Source organism: Musca autumnalis, unplaced genomic scaffold (assembly GCF_047663935.1).
Source record: "Musca autumnalis isolate F117 unplaced genomic scaffold, ASM4766393v1 scaffold_2, whole genome shotgun sequence".
In the NCBI taxonomy this organism is placed as follows: domain Eukaryota; kingdom Metazoa; phylum Arthropoda; class Insecta; order Diptera; family Muscidae; genus Musca; species Musca autumnalis.
In genome coordinates this window covers 267,322,060-267,341,290 of record NW_027411755.1, presented here as the reverse complement: position 1 = coordinate 267,341,290, position 19,231 = coordinate 267,322,060, and the positions used below count along the sequence as shown (strand labels likewise).

At 33.6% G+C, this 19,231-nt stretch overlaps 1 protein-coding gene across 4 annotated transcripts; it reads left to right on the top strand.

Annotated features, from left to right (window-relative positions):
* Positions 1-1,999: 1,999 nt before the first annotated feature.
* Positions 2,000-12,761, top strand: LOC141392021 (uncharacterized). 4 transcript variants are annotated; one of them, XM_073964924.1, is made up of 5 exons: positions 2,000-2,253; positions 11,195-11,454; positions 11,523-11,749; positions 11,809-11,979; positions 12,046-12,761. In XM_073964924.1, the coding sequence occupies exons 2-5, from the start codon at positions 11,254-11,256 to the stop codon at positions 12,260-12,262; spliced, it is 816 nt and encodes a 271-aa protein (XP_073821025.1). In that variant the 5' UTR covers positions 2,000-2,253; positions 11,195-11,253; the 3' UTR covers positions 12,263-12,761. The 4 variants fall into 4 exon arrangements, with proteins under 4 accessions (XP_073821025.1, XP_073821026.1, XP_073821028.1 ...); XM_073964925.1 differs by having other exon boundaries at positions 2,007-2,253; positions 11,184-11,454; XM_073964927.1 differs by lacking the exon at positions 2,000-2,253 and adding an exon at positions 2,276-2,370.
* The last annotated feature ends 6,470 nt before the right edge of the window (positions 12,762-19,231 follow it).

The following is a 19,231-nucleotide window of genomic DNA, read 5'->3' as shown; positions in this document are numbered from 1 at the left end:
ACAAAATATATAACCTATTTTCACCACGGGTCCTCCTTGTATATTCACTGAAATTTTCAGGAAAATCGGTTCAATAGTTTTGGATATATAACATATTTAAATAGAGGGCGTGCTGAAACAGCACGACAATATAAATATAAATATTTATTTTTTTTTTTTTGCCCCAGAACCAAGCTACATAACACAAGGACTCGACCAAATTAGGACAATCGAGTTTAAAAATGTAAGAGACTACATCAATAGGACAGAGATCCTAAACTAACTTCAACAAAAAAATCAGGAATTAATTAATAATTTTTTAAATTTTTTTAAAATACAACCTCATCCTTTCCCCAAATTAGAGCGCACAACAGGACTCCTTATGGCTTAAGTGTATGTTCACATGGACATGTGGTCATCTTGCATCATCCCTCTTTTCAACCTAACATATTTATTTACTTATTTATTTATTTAGAATGGACTGGACATCATAATGAAAGAACCCTTCTAAGTGGGGTTAAAAGCAAAAATCTGTCTATAAATTAAATTTATAAACTGATTTGTCACATATCCATTATCCATCCATTATCACATTACCATGTAATTGTATGAACGCGAAACGCCGAAAACGGAATGGCAAATAAAAAAGATACGATTTTTTTTATTATTTTGTGAGGTATACGAAATGTTTTTACTAAATCCTAATACTGAGACGAATCTATTATTATTGTTTTTATATGTTGCTTAGAGATACATAATTTTAATATCTTATCTGTTATTACAAACATTTCAAAAAAATATGATTGCAAGGGTTCTGATGTACCAATTCTGTCTTATTGGGGTGGAGCTTCTTAGATTTTCAACTTTAACTTCTTTCACAACGGACCTTCCGAACAAGCCATTAATTTTAATTAAAAGTGGCTAAGTTTGGAAAAACGCATTAGAAACATAAAAATACCAAACAGTATAATTTTTTATATCCTCAAAAAAAGTTAAGTTGGCTTTCGAAAATGTGAAAAACCAATAAAATCGGTTAAAAAAGAAAAGGGTTATGTATTTCTTGTGTTTTAACTTTTTGCATATTTCCCTCAATTTCAGCGTCCTATGATAATTTGGTTGGCATGCTAAACCATAATATGTATCATGCGCAACGTTGGTTCCAATGTTAAAAAGAATAATAGAACATCGTTGTAAAAAAGGGCATTGTCGTTTAAAGTTGAAAGTTGAAACTTCTCTACATTTACCGTTATACCAAAAAACAAAAATTTTTACATCAGAATAGCTGAATAAATTTTTAGTTAAATTTCGTAGCACAGTGTAATCAATGACATAATTTTTTTAATAAATGTGAAAAATTACTATGATATGTCGTCAGAGATCAATGATTTGGCAAGAATAATTTTGAGTTTTTTTCATTTTGTTGGAATTTTGCAACAAATAAACAAATTGAGACGAATAAATATTTTTTTCGCACCAAAAGCATATTGCGAGAACAAATTTAAGTGTAGAATAGTATTTTTTCGGGGAATTCGCCTTCATGACTGTAAAGTAATTTTACAAAATTTTGAAGGTATCGATTGTTATTTTGCTTACAATTACTTTAAGCGTGAAATTCTCGCGTGATGGTTTGCTATCAATTATTAAAGTCGTGCCGGTGCTTTACGCCGTGCGTTACGTTAACGTGAAATATAAATGTGTACTAACGCTTTCATATGTTCCCATAACAAATGCCGCCACAACATTCAAAGTATAGATATACACAATTTTCATTTGGCTCTATTTTTTTCTAGTTTACCAAACATTATTTGTGATGTAAACACAAAAACAGTGACGTTCTGCAGACACCATCAAAATTCGTTCGTTTACAAACAGGTTGAACTTGTGTGCAGTATGTAATGCTATGCAGAATAGTTTGACAGATGCGTATAAGCGATACAGACTCAGTCATTGCTTATACGTTCCACCCCCATGTGCTTTACAATGTGCCTGGTATCTTATGACGGGTAATAAGGGTTGGTTTGTTCTGCTACTGTTATGGGTGTAAATGTACTGGAAAAGTACAATTTCAATTTTCCATCCCTTATTTTGCAGCGGTCGATATAAGCGCCTGTGAGGTTTCCTTGCTACGACAGTGATTTTCCTGTGTCAATTTGCCGTTCGTTTTACCACAGACAAGTGTTTTGTTTCAAGAAGTGTCCAAAGATCAATGTTTATTTGTGAAAAATAAATTCTGTAATGGTGATTTTATTAATAAATTATCTTTAACCGGTGTTGGTGAGTGAGCGTCGGCGAATTTTTAATTATTTTACTCAAAGAAAACATATATAATTAAATGTGCAACTAAAAAAGAAGACATAAGAAGAAGACATGATGGCACAGAAAATACACAATGTAATTAAAATGTGTTTTGAATGTCAAGTACATACATACATCTAAAACATCCCCCAAGGGTGGTTCCCATTTTACACCATACTTTTTTAATACTTTTCTTTAAATCTTAAATACGGTTTTGTTCGTTATTAAAATGTTTTATAATAATATACATACATATATAAACATAAATATTAATAATATTGAAATATGAGGCGACATTTATTTGAAAAATGGAGTAAATATGCAAGTTTGGCAGTAACAAGAAAAGTATTGGTATTAATTGAATTCCACTGCTATTGACATGAAGTACTCCTTGATTAGTACCACAAATCTGGGAAGTGGATTTTGTGAAAATTATATAACAAATTGGAGAAACATCTTCCTTAAAGAAATCATATGCATTCCAAACGCTGGCAAGTATTCAAGTAGAAACGTGCAAATTATGGCAACATGTGACATTCCAAATGGCATTTGTATACAGTTCAGGCGAATGAATGAAAAAACAAACAACTACAGTGGCCTCATATTAAATGAAACTTAAACAATGGAACTAAATTTGTTAAAAAGTTTTTAATTTTTCGCAAATATGGAGCATTTATTTGAAAATTGTTAAAAGAAACTTTTTGTCATATTTTACTTGTATGTATGAACTTTTACAAGTTTCATAGTCACTGTTACCTTTCATGTATGTAGAAGCGAAAATTTTGACATCCGAAATGGGGTGGATACAGTTTGCATTCCAGGTGATTCAGGTAGTACAAATTTCAAAATTAAATAATTGTTTCCTCTTATCCTGTCTTCTTATATTAAAAAGCGACCAAATATTATCAAATCCTAATAGGATTTCATGTTTTCACATTTTGTAGATAGTTGCATACTGTTACAAATGTCATTGTCTTATCACCTCAATAACATACTTATTTTAGAGGGCATCTAATTGAAGCGGTATGCTTGCCAAATACAGGATGCCATTATTGTGTTAGCTTAGTCTTAAGACTATGATCCAAGAAGATTGCTATACAAAGTATCCGGCAGCATTTGTGCTGATACACATTTGATTTGCAGTTGTAATAAATTGAACATTTGCCAAATGTGTTTGGGCTAATAAAATAACATGCCAACATTTTCACTTGCCTGGAACAAGCTGAGCATAAGGTTTTCACAATGATATATGATTGGAAGATACTCCACCAAAATTAACTAATTTGACATGGTTTAATGCATTAAACACTAAAATGTACCGCGGCATTAATTTAACGATTTTATTCAAAATAATATAAAATTACTTTCTACACCTTGAGGTGTAATTGAAGGACGTCCGGTATGGATAAGTAAAAAATTAATGAATCCAACACTGCATGATTTTCTGTTTGCGTCGTGTGTATTTGTCACGTACTTTCCTGGGTCTACATTTTAAGCTTTTAGTTTTTTTCAATGCCATGCCATTAAAAGTAACCTTGACACTCGTTCTTCACAAATAACATTACAGAAATATGCTGGCGTTGTAGTACGAAGAAAGGCAAAGAAGGTATAACAAGTGTTAGGGTATCTCACGTGTTGTTGTTCACCGGGTTGTATTGATTAATGTGTTAATCGGCTTCAAACGTCAAACCACACACATTTTCGGTAATTTAATTTCTCACTACGTCAGCGATTTAATGTAAGTTAGCAACACTCTTTAACTACTTAGAGAATATTATTTGTCATAAAGATTTTGCCATCGGCCTTGAGCAGTAGCCGCTTAGTCCTTGTCCTGGCTTAATTTTTGCTACATCCTATATAACCTATAGTGATAAACGACAAATGGGATCCCTCGAAAGAAATAAAAAGTCGAATAGAGATGGCGCGAGATGCTTTCTGTAAATATAGTAAAACCCTGAAAAGTCATGACATAAATATAACAACAAAAATACGTTTTATAAAATGTTATGTTTGGTCGGTGCTGTTATATGGAACAGAAGTTTGGACGCTCAAATCCTCTGATGAAAGAAAATTGGAATCCTTTGAAATATGGATTTACCGGCGAGTACTGAAAATACCATGGACTGCGAAAATTTCTAATGACGAAGTACTAAGAAGGATAAATATAAGCCGGCAATTAATAACAACTATAAAAAGGCGCAAAATAGCGTATCTGGGACATGTATTAAGGAACAACAAATACATAATTTTACAAGCAATTCTGAAGGGAAAAATTGAAGGAAGGCCAGCTAGAGGAAGGAAAGAAACATCCTGGCTCAAAAATATCATGGACTGGACAGGTTATACCAACGAAACCGATCTGCTGAATGCTGCAAAACACAGAGAGCTGACAACCAAGATGAATTGTACGATCACTTATATCCGGATAACGGATGAGTAAATAAAGAAGAAGAAGATATAACATATGTCGTCTTGAATTTAGTACCCAGAGCTTAGTAGGAAAATAATTTCAGATTCCAGACTACTTTCTCCCACAAACTGTAAAGAGTTGTTGCTCTACGACACTCTAGATAATTTTTCTGATATTGAGAAAACAGCATCCCTTGAATCTAGAAACACGAAATAGATACTAATCAAAACATCGTTTTTATAGATGAGAAGTCGATCGGAGTCATACTAATATCCGATATTTTTCTCACTCTATAAAACTTTTTAGTATATTCTCCTATTACAATTTTAATGTCATTAGAGAGTTAGCGGTCGTATACTCAATATAGGAACTCTTATGGACAGAAATCAGACTTATGTAAAATAAATAGCAAGTACTGAATAAACTGTAGAGAGATGTACATATGTTGCTTTCCTGTTTCCATAAATCCAAAAGGCTCGACTTTGTACTAATGACGAATTTACCCATTTACAATATTTCCTACAAACATCTCGAAAGTAGTGCAGCCCGATTCGTAGCTCAATGTCACTATCAACATGTCTAAACAGTGCACACTGACCGAAATCACTTATCATGCGGCGCTTAATAACTTTCAAACTAATTGAGATATTTTAGGAAATCGAACATTCGTGGCGTCGTTTTTTATTGGGATAGCTAATACAATTTTGTTTTTTCAAAATAGTCTGGCTTAATCCCATTGTTGTTGTTTTATTATTTTAAAACAACTAATTTATTAGTGCAAAAAAGTTGGCATTGTTCGCCAAGGGGTAAGGCGGGGAACACTAGTTTCCTTGTTTCTTGTTTGTGGATATTCTTCACCGAAGTTATTTTTCAATAACTTCTTCAACAAGAAACTTTTTATACCCAAACATCAATCGTCAGCTTGAGGTGAACAAAGAGAAAACTTCAATGAGAAACAAGGGAACTGATGAGATCCAGTGGCGTGGATCGAAACTAGTCTTCCCTGCCTTACCCCTTGGCAAACAATGCCAACTTTTTTCTACTAATAAATTAGTTGTTAAAAAAAATAAAACAACATCAATGGGATTAAGCCAGACTATTTTGAAAACAAGTGAGCAAAGGCTATAGTCGAGACGGGGCCGACCATGTGATACTCTACATCACTACCCCTGTGCATAAGCTTTCCACTGGTAAACATTTCTTTTAGGGAATATAATCCGACTACCACCTAAAATAATATGCCTCTTTCTCTCTGGGACCCCCATAAGCAACCAAAAATTTAGTGACCATCCGATCAAAATCACGACCTGTAGCTTGATTGCAAAAATTGGAAGAATTGGATGCATTACCCACTATTGTGGTATCTCCCTTGTTTGACCACATTCGCCAACCTGCTTTACACCAATGTAAAGGTAGTATTTTCTTCTTCCATTATTAGGCTTTGCCGTTGGAATACCCCTACTAGAAGCCGATATATTCACAAAGAATAAAACTTTGAATTTGTCTCCAAATGAGTTTTTCCCCATTTCGACCCCTAAATATTATCCGACTATCACCAAAAACAATAGGCTTCTTCCTCTGTGGGGCGCCCATCTACCCCCAAAATTTCGTCACTATCCAATTCCAACTTGTAGCGTGATTACAAAAAATGGAAAAATTGGGTATATTACTGAATTTTGCAATATCTCGGTTTGCTCACTTACGCCAACATACTTTGCATCAATATAAACGAGATCTTTTCTTCTTCCATTGACGGGTATTCCTTTTGGAATACTCCAACCAGGAGCGGAGATATTCGCATAAGAAAAAAACGTTGACTTGTCTCCACATAAGCTTGTAGCTTATTCCGACTCCTGAATATTATCCGACAATCACCAAACTAAATAGGCTTCTTCCTCTGTGGGACGCGCATCAACTCCCAAAAAATTCGTGACAATCCGATCAAAATTGCGACCTGTAGCGTGATTACAAACAAATCGGAAAATGGGATGCATTACCGACTATTGCGATATATATGTTGTTTGAGCAGCTACAACAACCTACTTTACATCGTTGTAAAGGTGATATTTTCTACTTTCCTTGCCAGGTTTTGCTTTAGATATACCTCTTAAAAAAACAGCGATATTGGCTTTGAAATAAAACGTTGACCGTTCTCCAAATAAGTGTTTGCACATTCCGACCTCTGAATATTAATTGACCATCATCAAAATCAATAGGCTTCTTTCTCTTTGGGACCCCCATTAACCCCCAAAATTTCGTGACGATCCGATCAAAATTGCGACCTGTAGCGTGATTACAAAAAAATCGGAAAATGGGGTGCATTATCGACTATTGCCATATCTCTGCTATTTGACCACCTACGACAACCTACTTTACATCGTTGTAAAGGTGATATTTTCTACTTTCCTTGCCATGTTTTGCTTTCGCTTTGGAAAAAAACGTTGTCTTTTTATCCACCTAAGTTTTTTGCCATTTCCGACCCCTAAATATTATCCGACCATCACCAAAATCAATAGGCTTCTTCCCCTCCGGGACCCCCATCAACATCCAAAATTTCGTGACGATCCGATCAAAATTGTGACCTGTAGCGTGATTACATGGGTTAGATGGACAGACGGACGGACACACATAGCCAGATCGACTCAGCTCGTCGAGACATTCATTTGGTATATATAAGTATGGGTCTACGACCATCATTTCATTATTTATTTACAAACTTTTTGCCCAAAACCAACGTATAATACCCTCTCCACATAGTGGTGTAGGGTATAAAAACAATATTTTGTAGAAAGTTTGCACCTACGTTTACTTTTGGACGGAATTTGGACAATATCGGCTCATGTTTTAGCAACTTGACCAAAAATCATGAACATTTAAAATGTTGTGTAGCGTTACGTAAAGCTTTTTTAGAGGTAGCAATATATCAATTTAATAGAGAGAGTTCAGAATATTTAGGATTTAATTATTAAATTTTTACAGAGTATAAAATATAAGTCCTCGGATATTTAGAATTGAAAATAAATCATATCGGACAACATTCGGTAGATTCGCCAAATAAAAGCTCCGCCCTGTTTTCAGTATTTTGAAGTTTTAAATCATATAGGTCACGTTATGATATATCCGAGAATCGCAACCACAGAGAATTGTCATAGTATTTTAAAGATATTAGCCTAATTTTTAAGGATATCAGCTGCAATACAGATTTTTTATTCAAGATTCACTTGGGCAGTTTTGTTGTGGTGTGTGATTACTTTTTATTTTTAAAGTAAGACCAGCTTAATCACAAATTTGTTGTTTTAAAATTTTAAAAACAAGAAGTTTTTAAAGTGGGTGTAGTTAAAATAGATTAACTTTAGGGAAGGGCTTACCACATTACATTAAAAATAAAAAGATTTTTTATTCATTTTGGTTGGAGAACCTCCATGGAGAAAGTGGTTAAGGTATACCTACGTTTACATACCGAGATACCTAAACGACTACTTTAAATTAAATACCTCCAAAAAAAGAATAACAGAATCCGCGAGAGCAGATTGGACTTCTATATCCAGCTACTGTGTCGATAACACAAGAATATAATACTCTTTTATGTCTTTACCAGAAGTGAGAGGGTCTGTGCAAGCCAATTAAAAACTTCAGAAATTTAAAATCGGACGATACAGACTACGACTCTTCGACTGCGAATCCATCTCGCGGTACTGTTTGAGACTACAAAACTCACGTTTGCGCTTTGCCAAATCATGGTAGAACAAATATCTCAGAAACCATCGGCTAACTCTTAGCTAAATCCTGAAAAAATACTATGAGTCGAAAAATCCATGATTGTTTTTCCGGCTGTATTCTCAACTTTTAGTATAATGTTAGAGAAAAAGCTTTATTAATTTCCTTATTGTACGTGTAGATGTTTCTAGTTTCGCTGACATTGAAAACTTTGCAGGAACTAGAAATTATTTATTTCTTAAATGAATAGTATTGCTTTAATCCCTTATAGATCCTTCGATCTTTATAAATTCCCACATAATTATTGCTAATAATAAGCAAATTAATCAACAAGGACTCTACCCTTGGCGATTGACCACATTTATAAAGTTAGGAAGTTTTTATAATGTGTGACCTTTTTGGAAGAACAAACGTTCCAATAAAATATCGAAACTTGTGGGATATTTATCTTAACGATTGTGGACGAAGCCACTGCAGTATTTAAGCATGGACTTGCCCACGAAAAATAGGATATCGCTTTAAAGAATACTACAAGAAGAACCTTTTGCCAAAAGATCCAAAGGATTCATAAACAGCCTTAAACTGCACTTATGTTGAACTTTTATGAGGGAGATACCTGAAGATGTTGTCCTATTCTATTGGAAGTTGATGTTCCTTTAGTAGTAATTTTACGATATTTCAATGAGTGAACCGATATAATCCACACTAGGTTCGATCTATTTCTGTATGAAATATTGTGATGTACAAGGTTTAGACCAAAGTTTAGCAAAAAATTTGGTGGAGGTACGAATATGACTTAAATTTAATTTGGGCAAAATATTACGAGATGCAAAACATGTACCAAATCGGTTGATCCATTCGAGAGTTATCATGCGCTCCTGCCTGCCAGACAAGCAGAGATACAGACGGACGGACTCTGCTAAGTAATTCTAGCTTGTCTGAAACGAATTTTGTCCAAACATATGTGGAGTCTGAAAGCAATATTTCGATGAGGCACATTTGTATAGTAGGAAAATGTAGATGATGTCGTAACCCTAAAGGCTGATGGTTCTTTGATGATAGGGAAAACAATTCAAGTGGCAATGCTAAAGGTTTTGACGCACAAAAATGCATGGTCCTTAATGTGTTAAAAGCCTTCAAATATTTTTATTTTGTACTTTAGAACATAATCAATAACAAAAGCTTATCATGTAATAATAACCGTTAGTATAGTTGATAAATTATAAAGAAAATCAAAATGTTTTGCCAAAAGCGGGATTTAGAACAGCTCAGTGCGTCAACTTTGTCGTCACATAAAACCAATAGGATTCAGACACATACATATTTATGTAGATATATGCACATACATATGTATTTGTTTTGATATATTTGTTATAACATCCTTGAACGAGTATATTGTATATATTTTAATAACACGTGCATTTTTGTTTTTGTTTCTGTTTCTGTTCTTGTATCATTATTACTATCGCATCGCCACTAAAAATCCATTATGACGAAACTGACAACAATCTCTCTAAACATTGTTCTTTCTGTTGGTGATATTTGCGGTGAGCATATAATTATAAACACAAGTGACGAACGAAAGAAAACTACATTAATTGTTCTGTCAAGAAGGTGTGTCAACAACATTTTCAAAAAACATATTAAAATTTTCGGGTCTCTTGTTACACCCAAAAAATTATATGTTGTAAGCGAACTACACATAGTGGGTAAAATGATCCAAAGTTATTAAAATGGAACCGCATACGTTTATTTTAATCAGTAGCGTTTGAGAGTTCGTTTGCTTTAATACAAATATCTGCAATTATTTACACGTAGTATGTAGATATAAAAGTTTTATAAGTATCCATTACTTTTATTATTACTGAATATTTTCGGAAAATTAACGATCAAATGAATGTTATGGCTAAGACTTACAGATAGCAACAATGTTGCTAATATACATTAAAAACGTTTCATTTTCCTTCTTTCGCTTTAGTTCTCTCGATTTTTGTCGTTAACTAAAAGAAGTTAAACCGACCTTGAGTTTAGTCGGGCTGAATTTTTTATACCCTCCCTCCACCATAAATTATAATGAAACCTGATGTCATCAAATTCGGTTGGATGATATGACTGAAACTTCAAAATACCAAAATACCGTTACAGATATATGGGTCAATACCAAAACTGCGACCTATGCCTACAACTTTCAACGTATCCACCGACGGACGCACATAGTTATATCGGTGTATAATTTTAAGGTATTCAAGAATATGCATACGTACATTGTGGGATATTTAAAATAAAAATTTCCATAACTTACAATCAGAAAGACAAACTTAATATAGCCTGCAATATATGGCGGAGTGTATAAAAAGAGTTACAGCAGTTTATGATTAAAATGAAGTAGAAATAAAATGTTTGTTTAATTAATATCATTTTTCTGATATTTGACGAAGATTTTTTAAAATTCGTCTTTAGCTATTGGTGTGAATTTTTCTTTGGGTGTAATGATTATGACGATATGCTAAACAATAATGCCTTCGCCTTGTAGACAATTATAAGACAGCTGCAGATAGTATTGATCAGATCTGTACCGGGGCATTAAAAGTACCTAGAGAGTAAATATAATCGTTCTTGGTCAAAAGGGGTATATATGTATGTATGTATGTACATTTGTTTATTTCTTGATCAACAACATAAGAGAGGAAAATCAGAAACATGCAAAAATAGTAAAGGAAAAGAACTACACGCACGCAACCAATCTTACACACACAGTATGCACATGTATTACTTTGTCCAGTACTGTTTCAGATTTTGCAAGGTGAGGAGCTCTGGCAATCTAGTGGTGGTGGCCCAGTGAAAAGGGAAAAATGGATAAGTTAATTGAAATACCTTCAGAGAAATGGCCTCAGTTGCGTGATTTATATGCGGAACATAAGAGCAGAGCATCACGCTTTAGCACTCTGCAATCATTTATCCATTGGATCACTCAAGAACCGGATTTGCCGCTGAAAATTTATTCTCTAAATGAAGAATGGGAAACCAATGGAACCTATGTGGCTCATTTAAGTGTAAGTCTTGAATGAAAATTTATTAAAACAAAAACATGTTTCTCAACCAAATGTTCTTTTAATTTTAGGCCTACAAACAATTGTTTTGCAATACCCTGAAAGATGATTTAGATGATTTGCTTACAATTTTAAACTGTTTTGATAATGACAATATTGTTGCCGGCTTCGAAGAGCGTCTGATTCCAGCTGTTGATAAACACTTCCTGGACTCAGGTTTGAGCAAAGACCAGTTCGAAAAATATTGCACTATTTGGTACCACATTCCTAAAGAAGAAGCCTTAAAGTTTGACATTAAGTATGTCGCTGTGACAGTTGTAATGCCATTATAGATAATTGTGTCAATTTTCCCAACAGGTTACCTGAAAACATAACTACTAAAGATTTGGATGAAAGTCATGCCGAACAAGTTAACAATGTGTGGCCTCATAAATGTGACGGTTCTGTACATTTTGTTAAGATGCTAATAAGGCTACATAAAAGTGTGGGCCTTTTTGATGGTGAAAATCTGGTGGCATGGTGTCTAAGGTAAGTGCATACTACAATTATGGATTTGTTTGTTATTTGAATTGTTTTCACTTGTCTTTTTCATAGACGTCCGTTGGGCTCGCTTGGCCTTCTACAGGTTGAGGACACTCATCAACGCAAAGGTTTGGGTTCTTTGGCTGTGAGATTGATGTCGAAATTTTTAGCGGAGAACGATTTGGAAGTGACAGCAACAGTGGTCGATGGAAATGTTGCTTCCAGTGCCATGTTCGAAAAACTGGGCTTCAAACAAATCGACAAAATCTACTGGCAGTACAAGGTCTAAAAGTATTAACAGGAATAAAAGAAACTCATGTGATAAAATGTAGTAAAATTGACAACCTATATACTCATACCTATACATACATATATCAATTTATGTTAACCCTAACCAACTATCTATCTACCGATCACTGTACAGTGTTAAGAATTTTATTTGTAAGTTTCAATTGAAACAAAAATGGGAGTTTTCTTGTATTAGAGTCAACTTGTTTTAATCTTATTGACGTAGAATAAATAAATATATAAATTAGTGAATATATTATCTAGATAATTTAGACATAGTTTATTATGTTAACGAGTGAAATAATAGAAAATTATATATACATTAATTAATTAATTAGAATAGTAACTAGCACGAATACATGTATGTAAATCGTGAGTCGTATGTAAGTTTTCTTTTTCGTGAAGCAATATATAGTGTTCATATAAAGGTGTGGAATAAAGTTCCAGACAGTTTGAATATAACTTGTATTCAAACATGTTCTATATACAATCAATTTAAATGAAAATATTGTTTTTAATTTTAGTTTGAAGAAAATACTATGATTTATCTGCGAACAGTTGAGCATAGTCACACAAACACATATTGTTTGTGTTTGCGAATTTCCAATTTTCTCATTCTCGTATGTGTATACATATTTATATATTCCTTTAATGATTTGTTATTATTGTATGTTTTTGAAATATTTTCAAAATATTTTATATCCAATATGTTTTATGTGATTGGTAAATACGTTATTTCTTTTCCGATATTTTTAGAATATGTTTAGCAATTGTCAATGTGAAGGCCAATGTTTCCATTCGACAACATGTACAATTTTCGTGTCCCCAATATTTGTTTGCAATCATTGCCAAAAACACAGAAGGAAAATTTTCCGAGGAGAACAGTGAAAAGCATCACGAGACATTAATAACACTGCGCTATTGAAAAATGTGTGGACATTTACTAGGGCAAAAAAAAAAAAAAAAAAATTAAACATTAAAACATTGGATTATAAATATATAAAATATCATAAGTAGTAGTATTTGGTAGAACCTTAATTTTTCTTGCAGCCGAGTTTTATAAAAATAATTATTAGGACGCTAGAGTTGTTACAACAGACCGACATACGGACATGGCTAGATCGATTCAGAATTAAACCCTGATCAATAATAAGAATAGCCCATGTTTACTTCAATACGTTATAAAACGGAAAACCGGTACTGGAAAAACGTTCTTGATCTACATATGTATGTAACTAGTTTTGCTACGAATCAGGTCGGAATGCAACATTGTGATAATTGGCAGGGGACGGCACATTCGTCTCTTAATTTCACATTGAAAGATCATTTGAACGAAGGGCATATATGCAACATTAAAAAGTAGTCCTCAATGGCAACAGTTCTCAAATTATGGAAAATTATCATCTCGGACGAAGGTATGATATCACATATAAATTTCATAGAAGCATTAGGTCGGTCTTTCAAACAAGAAGCAATTCACGTTAAAAAAAATTAGTTAAACCAATGGCCAGAAACGCGGACCGGGTCGGCTAGTTATATATAAAGGTCTACGACAATTATTTAGTTGAGTTACAAAGTTATCTCTTCACATACTCGTAGTAGTGTAGGTATAATCATATAAGAAAACGTGGACCTGTATCGGCCATTATCTGCGTGAATCTTTTATTCCCCCGTCGAAGACTAAGTGTCATATCAAGTCTATATCAAAATGTTGACTCATTTTCAATACCAAAAATATATAATATAGTAACATGGGGCGCCTTAGCCACGTTTCTGTTCTTCTCATGTTCTCATATCGACACCGTTAAAGTTTTTTCAAATATTATTTTTGGTAAAAATATAAGTGTTGATATATAAATGGTTAAAAATTTGGATTTAAAATATTATTTTTGAGAATTTACAAAATGTCTAAAAAGTGGCGAAGCCTCCCCACCCATGGGGCAGGTTCGCCATCGATATGGGACATTCACCAAAGGGCTCTAAAACTGTAATTTATCATACTTCTTCCTTAAATATCAACATTATGCAATAATCAAATATGATTCTAAATAATCAAAAGATAACCAGAAATTATTCTAAAATTCTCAAAAAGGAACAGATTCGAGCAGTTAATTGAAGTAGGTACCTTGAACTTCTATGACTTTTATCATAATATCACTAAAATAAGATATGTTTAGCATAATATTAGATTTTAACTTCATATTAATTCAAGTTAAACATGACAAATTTCTGATATTAACCCACCACACCCCTATCATGGCGTAGGCGCCTAACCCTTACATATTTTATAATGTGTATATATTGACATTTGTATTTGATTTTTTAATGCAAATGATTGGGATTTCTATTCTAACGGTATAGAATATGTTTTTTATATCACACAAGGTAAAAAGATATGACAAAACATACACACCGTAATTAATTTTCCCAATAGCCAGTTCGCTATCATACCTATGACACAAATGCCGACTTTTGGGAAATGTTAGATCTTCGTAAAACTAACAATTTTGCCTTAAACGGATTTTTTCTAGCACTTGTAGTTTGCGAGAAAATCGGGGCTGGCGTAGCCGCCCCAATTATAATGACACCCCCTATCTTATCGTGTAAAAAGTAAGGAATTCAACAGTTTATCGAGGAAATTAGTTTATTAAAAATCTGAAAAACAAATGGTAGAATGGTTTCTGCACAAAAAGTACCTTAAAACAAAGCTCAACAAATTCACAGAATGCGTACGCTAAGACTTAGGCCCAAGCCTTTATTTGAAGAATTTATTCAATGCGTTTACAAATATGTCACGACATATTCCATTCAACACTGGCATTGAACTACTATTTCTTTCGTAATTGGATTAAAAATACAAACAATTAACACAACACAGTCCCGAAAAAGTTTCGAGTCTGCAAAAACACGTTAAACCAAACGTAGATACTGCCATTCGAAATAAAGAAAAAGATGTGATGAAGTGGCTTTTGTTTTTATACCCTTAGTCTTTAGGCTAGAAATGGTATATACACTTTGATACGACCAAAATATGACTCATGGAAATAACGGTTTTAGACCCCAAGTTTGTTTGGACGATATTCGTTTGAGACAATTTGGAGTCGATTTATCCATGTTCGTCTTTCTGTCTGTCCGTCTGTCTGGCTGGTGCGCACGATAACTCTCGAATGGATTAACCGATTCGAACCAAATGTTGGGTATCGTAATATTTTGTGCAAACTTAGTTTGAGTTCGAAGATGGACTATATCAGTCCACTCCTTCGGGTACCGCCCACACAAAATTCGGATAAAGTGAAGTTTAAAAGCTCCTCGCGGATCGTTGTAAAATTTTTTTCAGCAGTTTGTCCTTGCGGCTCCCTTTAAGACGGTACAATTTTTTTCGGGCGCAAGTACATACTTCCTGAAATAACCAAGAAATCCTGACGGCAGCAACCAAAATGGCAAATCCGCAAGATAATTCTCGCAGGGAGTTTCTGATTGGTGCAGACTTTGCATCGTTTGGATCGTTTTGATTATTTTTTCAATAGGTGGTCATATTGACCCCATACTTCCTGAGCTCCAAAAACCATGCCAGCACATACTTAAATGGTAATTGTGCAAGATAACTCTAAAACTTTTTCAAAAATGTCGTTCAAACCTTGTTTAACATAATTTAATATGTACTTCGAGTTATCCATGAATCAGATTTGTATTCGTCGATGATTTGGTATTGACCCACATTACGGTACCTACAGATTCCGCTATTTTAATGCAAATTCGTGATTGTTTTTTTGTCAGTGGCTGAGGGTATAACTCCGTCAGCACAGCTGACTGATACTTGTTTTGTTAACTGTTTGTATATTAATAGTTTACAATAAATTAAAAATCAATTTACAACAGATAAGAAAAATTAAACTTTCATTGGACATATATGTACAGCAATCATAGACTAATGAATGTATAGACTACAAATGTTTCTCAGCTCTTATTTTCAAAAAATTTAAACAATAGATGTCGCAGACAGTTGCTTAAGGGTTGAGTGAAATCTACTCTCTTCACTCAAACTAAAATTTATAAAACTATAAACATTTATGAAGTTATTATTCACCGAAACGCATAATTTGGTTAATTTAACTTATACAATAGCCAAATTGTAGAAAAACGAATAAATTGTTTTCGAAGTCGAGTGGTTTCATTAGCCGCTGTTAGGTGTGAGTCAGATGACTAGACACAACATTACTTTGTGCGACATCTGTTAGGAACAGAAAATGAAAGCTTTTGGTGTCTATACTTTTATTTGTCCATGCAATACTCTTTTATATTCATTAAACACTTGATAATAATATGGTCTCTTAAAGCTTTATGACACTGAGAGCTTTATATTTATGTATGCTTTTGCGTATTAATACGAAAAGCTATATGCCCAAGCTCACTGAACGAAAAAAAAATAAAACAACCCCTGACGTAAAAAATTCGAATGACTGAAATTAAACTTTCTTGTGCTTTCTGTTTTTGTTGTTTTATCCATTTGCGCTATAAATAAAATCTATTAAATCACAAATGAATGTTCATACCTGGTGCACTAGATGGAGTTGTTTCATTCTTTTGCCAGTGTGTAAAACGAAAATAATTAAAGCAAATAAAATACATAGAAAAAACGTAATCAATATATTATTTGTCCACTGTTAAACTCAAAACAAAAATAGATAGTGCGAAACTAGGTATCATGGGTTTTTCTTTTTTGTTTGTTGCAAATTAAATTTGTATACGAAAGAGACATTGGCCTTACATTTCCTTGTTAACCGTTTGTACTTTTGATAAATTATTGTACCACTTGTTGCAGAGTAAGATACAGGAACCCATCAAATTGGTTTTGTACTTCTTCTATAAGTTAATAGATTTTTACTATGTTGGTAATATAAGGGAAAAATCCCTGAGTGAAATCGTACTCTTTAGAAAAAATGGTTTTTCATTTCCTTTATTTTTTTGCTGCGTAGATGCTGCTACTTAGCAAAACATTTTAGTACATTTGCAGTACTCATAACTTCTTAATTGTAGAAAAAATAGAAAGAAAATCCTTTTTTGTATTTTTTTTGTTATTTTTTTTTAATCAGCTACCTGTATCAGTTGACCGTCTTTACAGCGAATTTTGGTACAAGAATTGAAGATGTTTCCGTACAAAGTCCAGACGGTGCATCAGCTGTTAGATGCTGACCGCCAATCGCGTCTAACATACGATCAATCCATCCTTAATCACCACTAAGAGGAAGATGATTTTTCATAAAAAATAATCATGAGTGATGAGGCGCTCCAGACATCTTTTTGTGGGGCTTTTTGATGTCGCGGGTTTATGTCAACAAGCCTCAGCCTCTTTCAGCTCTTAAAGACAATATCCGCCAAGAATGTGAGGACCTATCGCCGGAAGTTTTGGCCAAAGTGATGGAAAATGCCATAAAAAGGGCTCAAATGAAAATAAATTGTGGGGGCGGCCATTTATCTGATATCATATTCTCGACTTGATGTAAAAAAAAATTAAAAGACCAAATATAAATAATCCACAAGAAGAATCAAAGTTTTTCATTTTTTTTAAATTACAGCCAAAAAACATCGGAAGACAAAAAATGAAAAATTGAATCCCAGTGCACTGTGCAAATTGTTTTCTATTTTTAATAGAAAGCTAAAAAAAACAAGTAAAAACGTATCAGTCGGTTTTGCTGACAGAGATAACCCTCAGCATATGTGAATTGAAACTTTCATCTACGGACAGATCGAATGTATTTAGGGTATTTTCAGAATTTCGTAGCCCTTTTTGGATTTGAACTTTCCGACAAAAATGTGGATTCGGATTAAACTTCAAAATGTTACTTAAAGTAATGAACCGACATAGTCCATTATGGAAGTGGATCTTATTTTGGGAGTCATATCATTTCGATAGGTATCGCGCCCACTAGTCATTTCAGTGGGTCATCGACTTGTCCACGGAAAACATAATATCGCTGTAAGCAGGACCACAACGAACAGCATCGGTATACATTTCCAAAGGAACTTCGAACAAACTTTTGTGGGGGACGTACTCTAAGGAAATGGTCCATATTAGCAGCGAAACTAAATTTTGGCAAAATATTAGGAAATGCACAGTTTGGACCAAATTGGTTGCCCCGTTCAAGAGATATCGTGCATACCATTTTTGTCAAATTTTTTAAATACAGGGAGAAGGAGTACCGTAAATTGTGTTCCCATCATCGAACTGAAACTAAGTTTGAACAACTGTGACGAAGCTCCAATTTGGACCAAATCCACTACATATTAGGGGATTTTTACACCTTTCTGACTGTTTTACCAAGAAGTATGGACTTGCCCTGAAAAAACTTTTACATTCGTAATGCAAGTTGCTTCAACAAAAATCAAAGTGATTCGAGAGCAGGCCTTAAAGTTAACTTATTCGAAATTTTGTGTGGGAGGTACCCGAAGGAGTGGACAAATATAGTCCATACTCGAAACCGATCTGTATCTGGTAGATATGGACCAAATCGGCCACTCCGTTTAATAGTTGTCGTGCGCACAATTTTTCCGAACATTTTTGAATTTTTGTGGGGGAGGTATCTGAAGGAGTAGACCGATATGGCTGAAACTAAGTTATGTTAACCCTGCTATTACGTTGGGGTCATTTGATGACCCAAATCGTATTTATCATCACCGTATGTCTTAATGGTGGGATATAATTAAAAGTCCTTACTACTCAGTGCATGAATTTTTGAGATTTATTGAAATCAATTAGTTTCATCAATATTTTGTGCTTAGAAGTCTATTTATTGCATGTGTATACACATATTATGTTAGGGTCATTTTATGACCCCGTGCATATATAATGTGGCATGTCAAAATTAAGTTTTATTTTTTTTGCATTTTTCTTAAATATTTTTCTTCTTTTAGATGACATCAAAACAAAAAATAAAAAAAGAATACAAAAAATTGATATTTATTGTTGTAA

What these genes read in the sequence shown, in the direction of transcription:
- LOC141392021 (XM_073964924.1), top strand. Translation starts at nt 11,254, where the DNA reads ATGGATAAGTTAATTGAAATACCTTCAGAGAAATGGCCTCAGTTGCGT. An exon ending in CCTATGTGGCTCATTTAAGT is followed by an intron (nt 11,455 to 11,522) that starts GTAAGTCTTGAA and finishes TTTTAATTTTAG; the next exon opens with GCCTACAAACAATTGTTTTG. An exon ending in GCCTTAAAGTTTGACATTAA is followed by an intron (nt 11,750 to 11,808) that starts GTATGTCGCTGT and finishes TTTTCCCAACAG; the next exon opens with GTTACCTGAAAACATAACTA.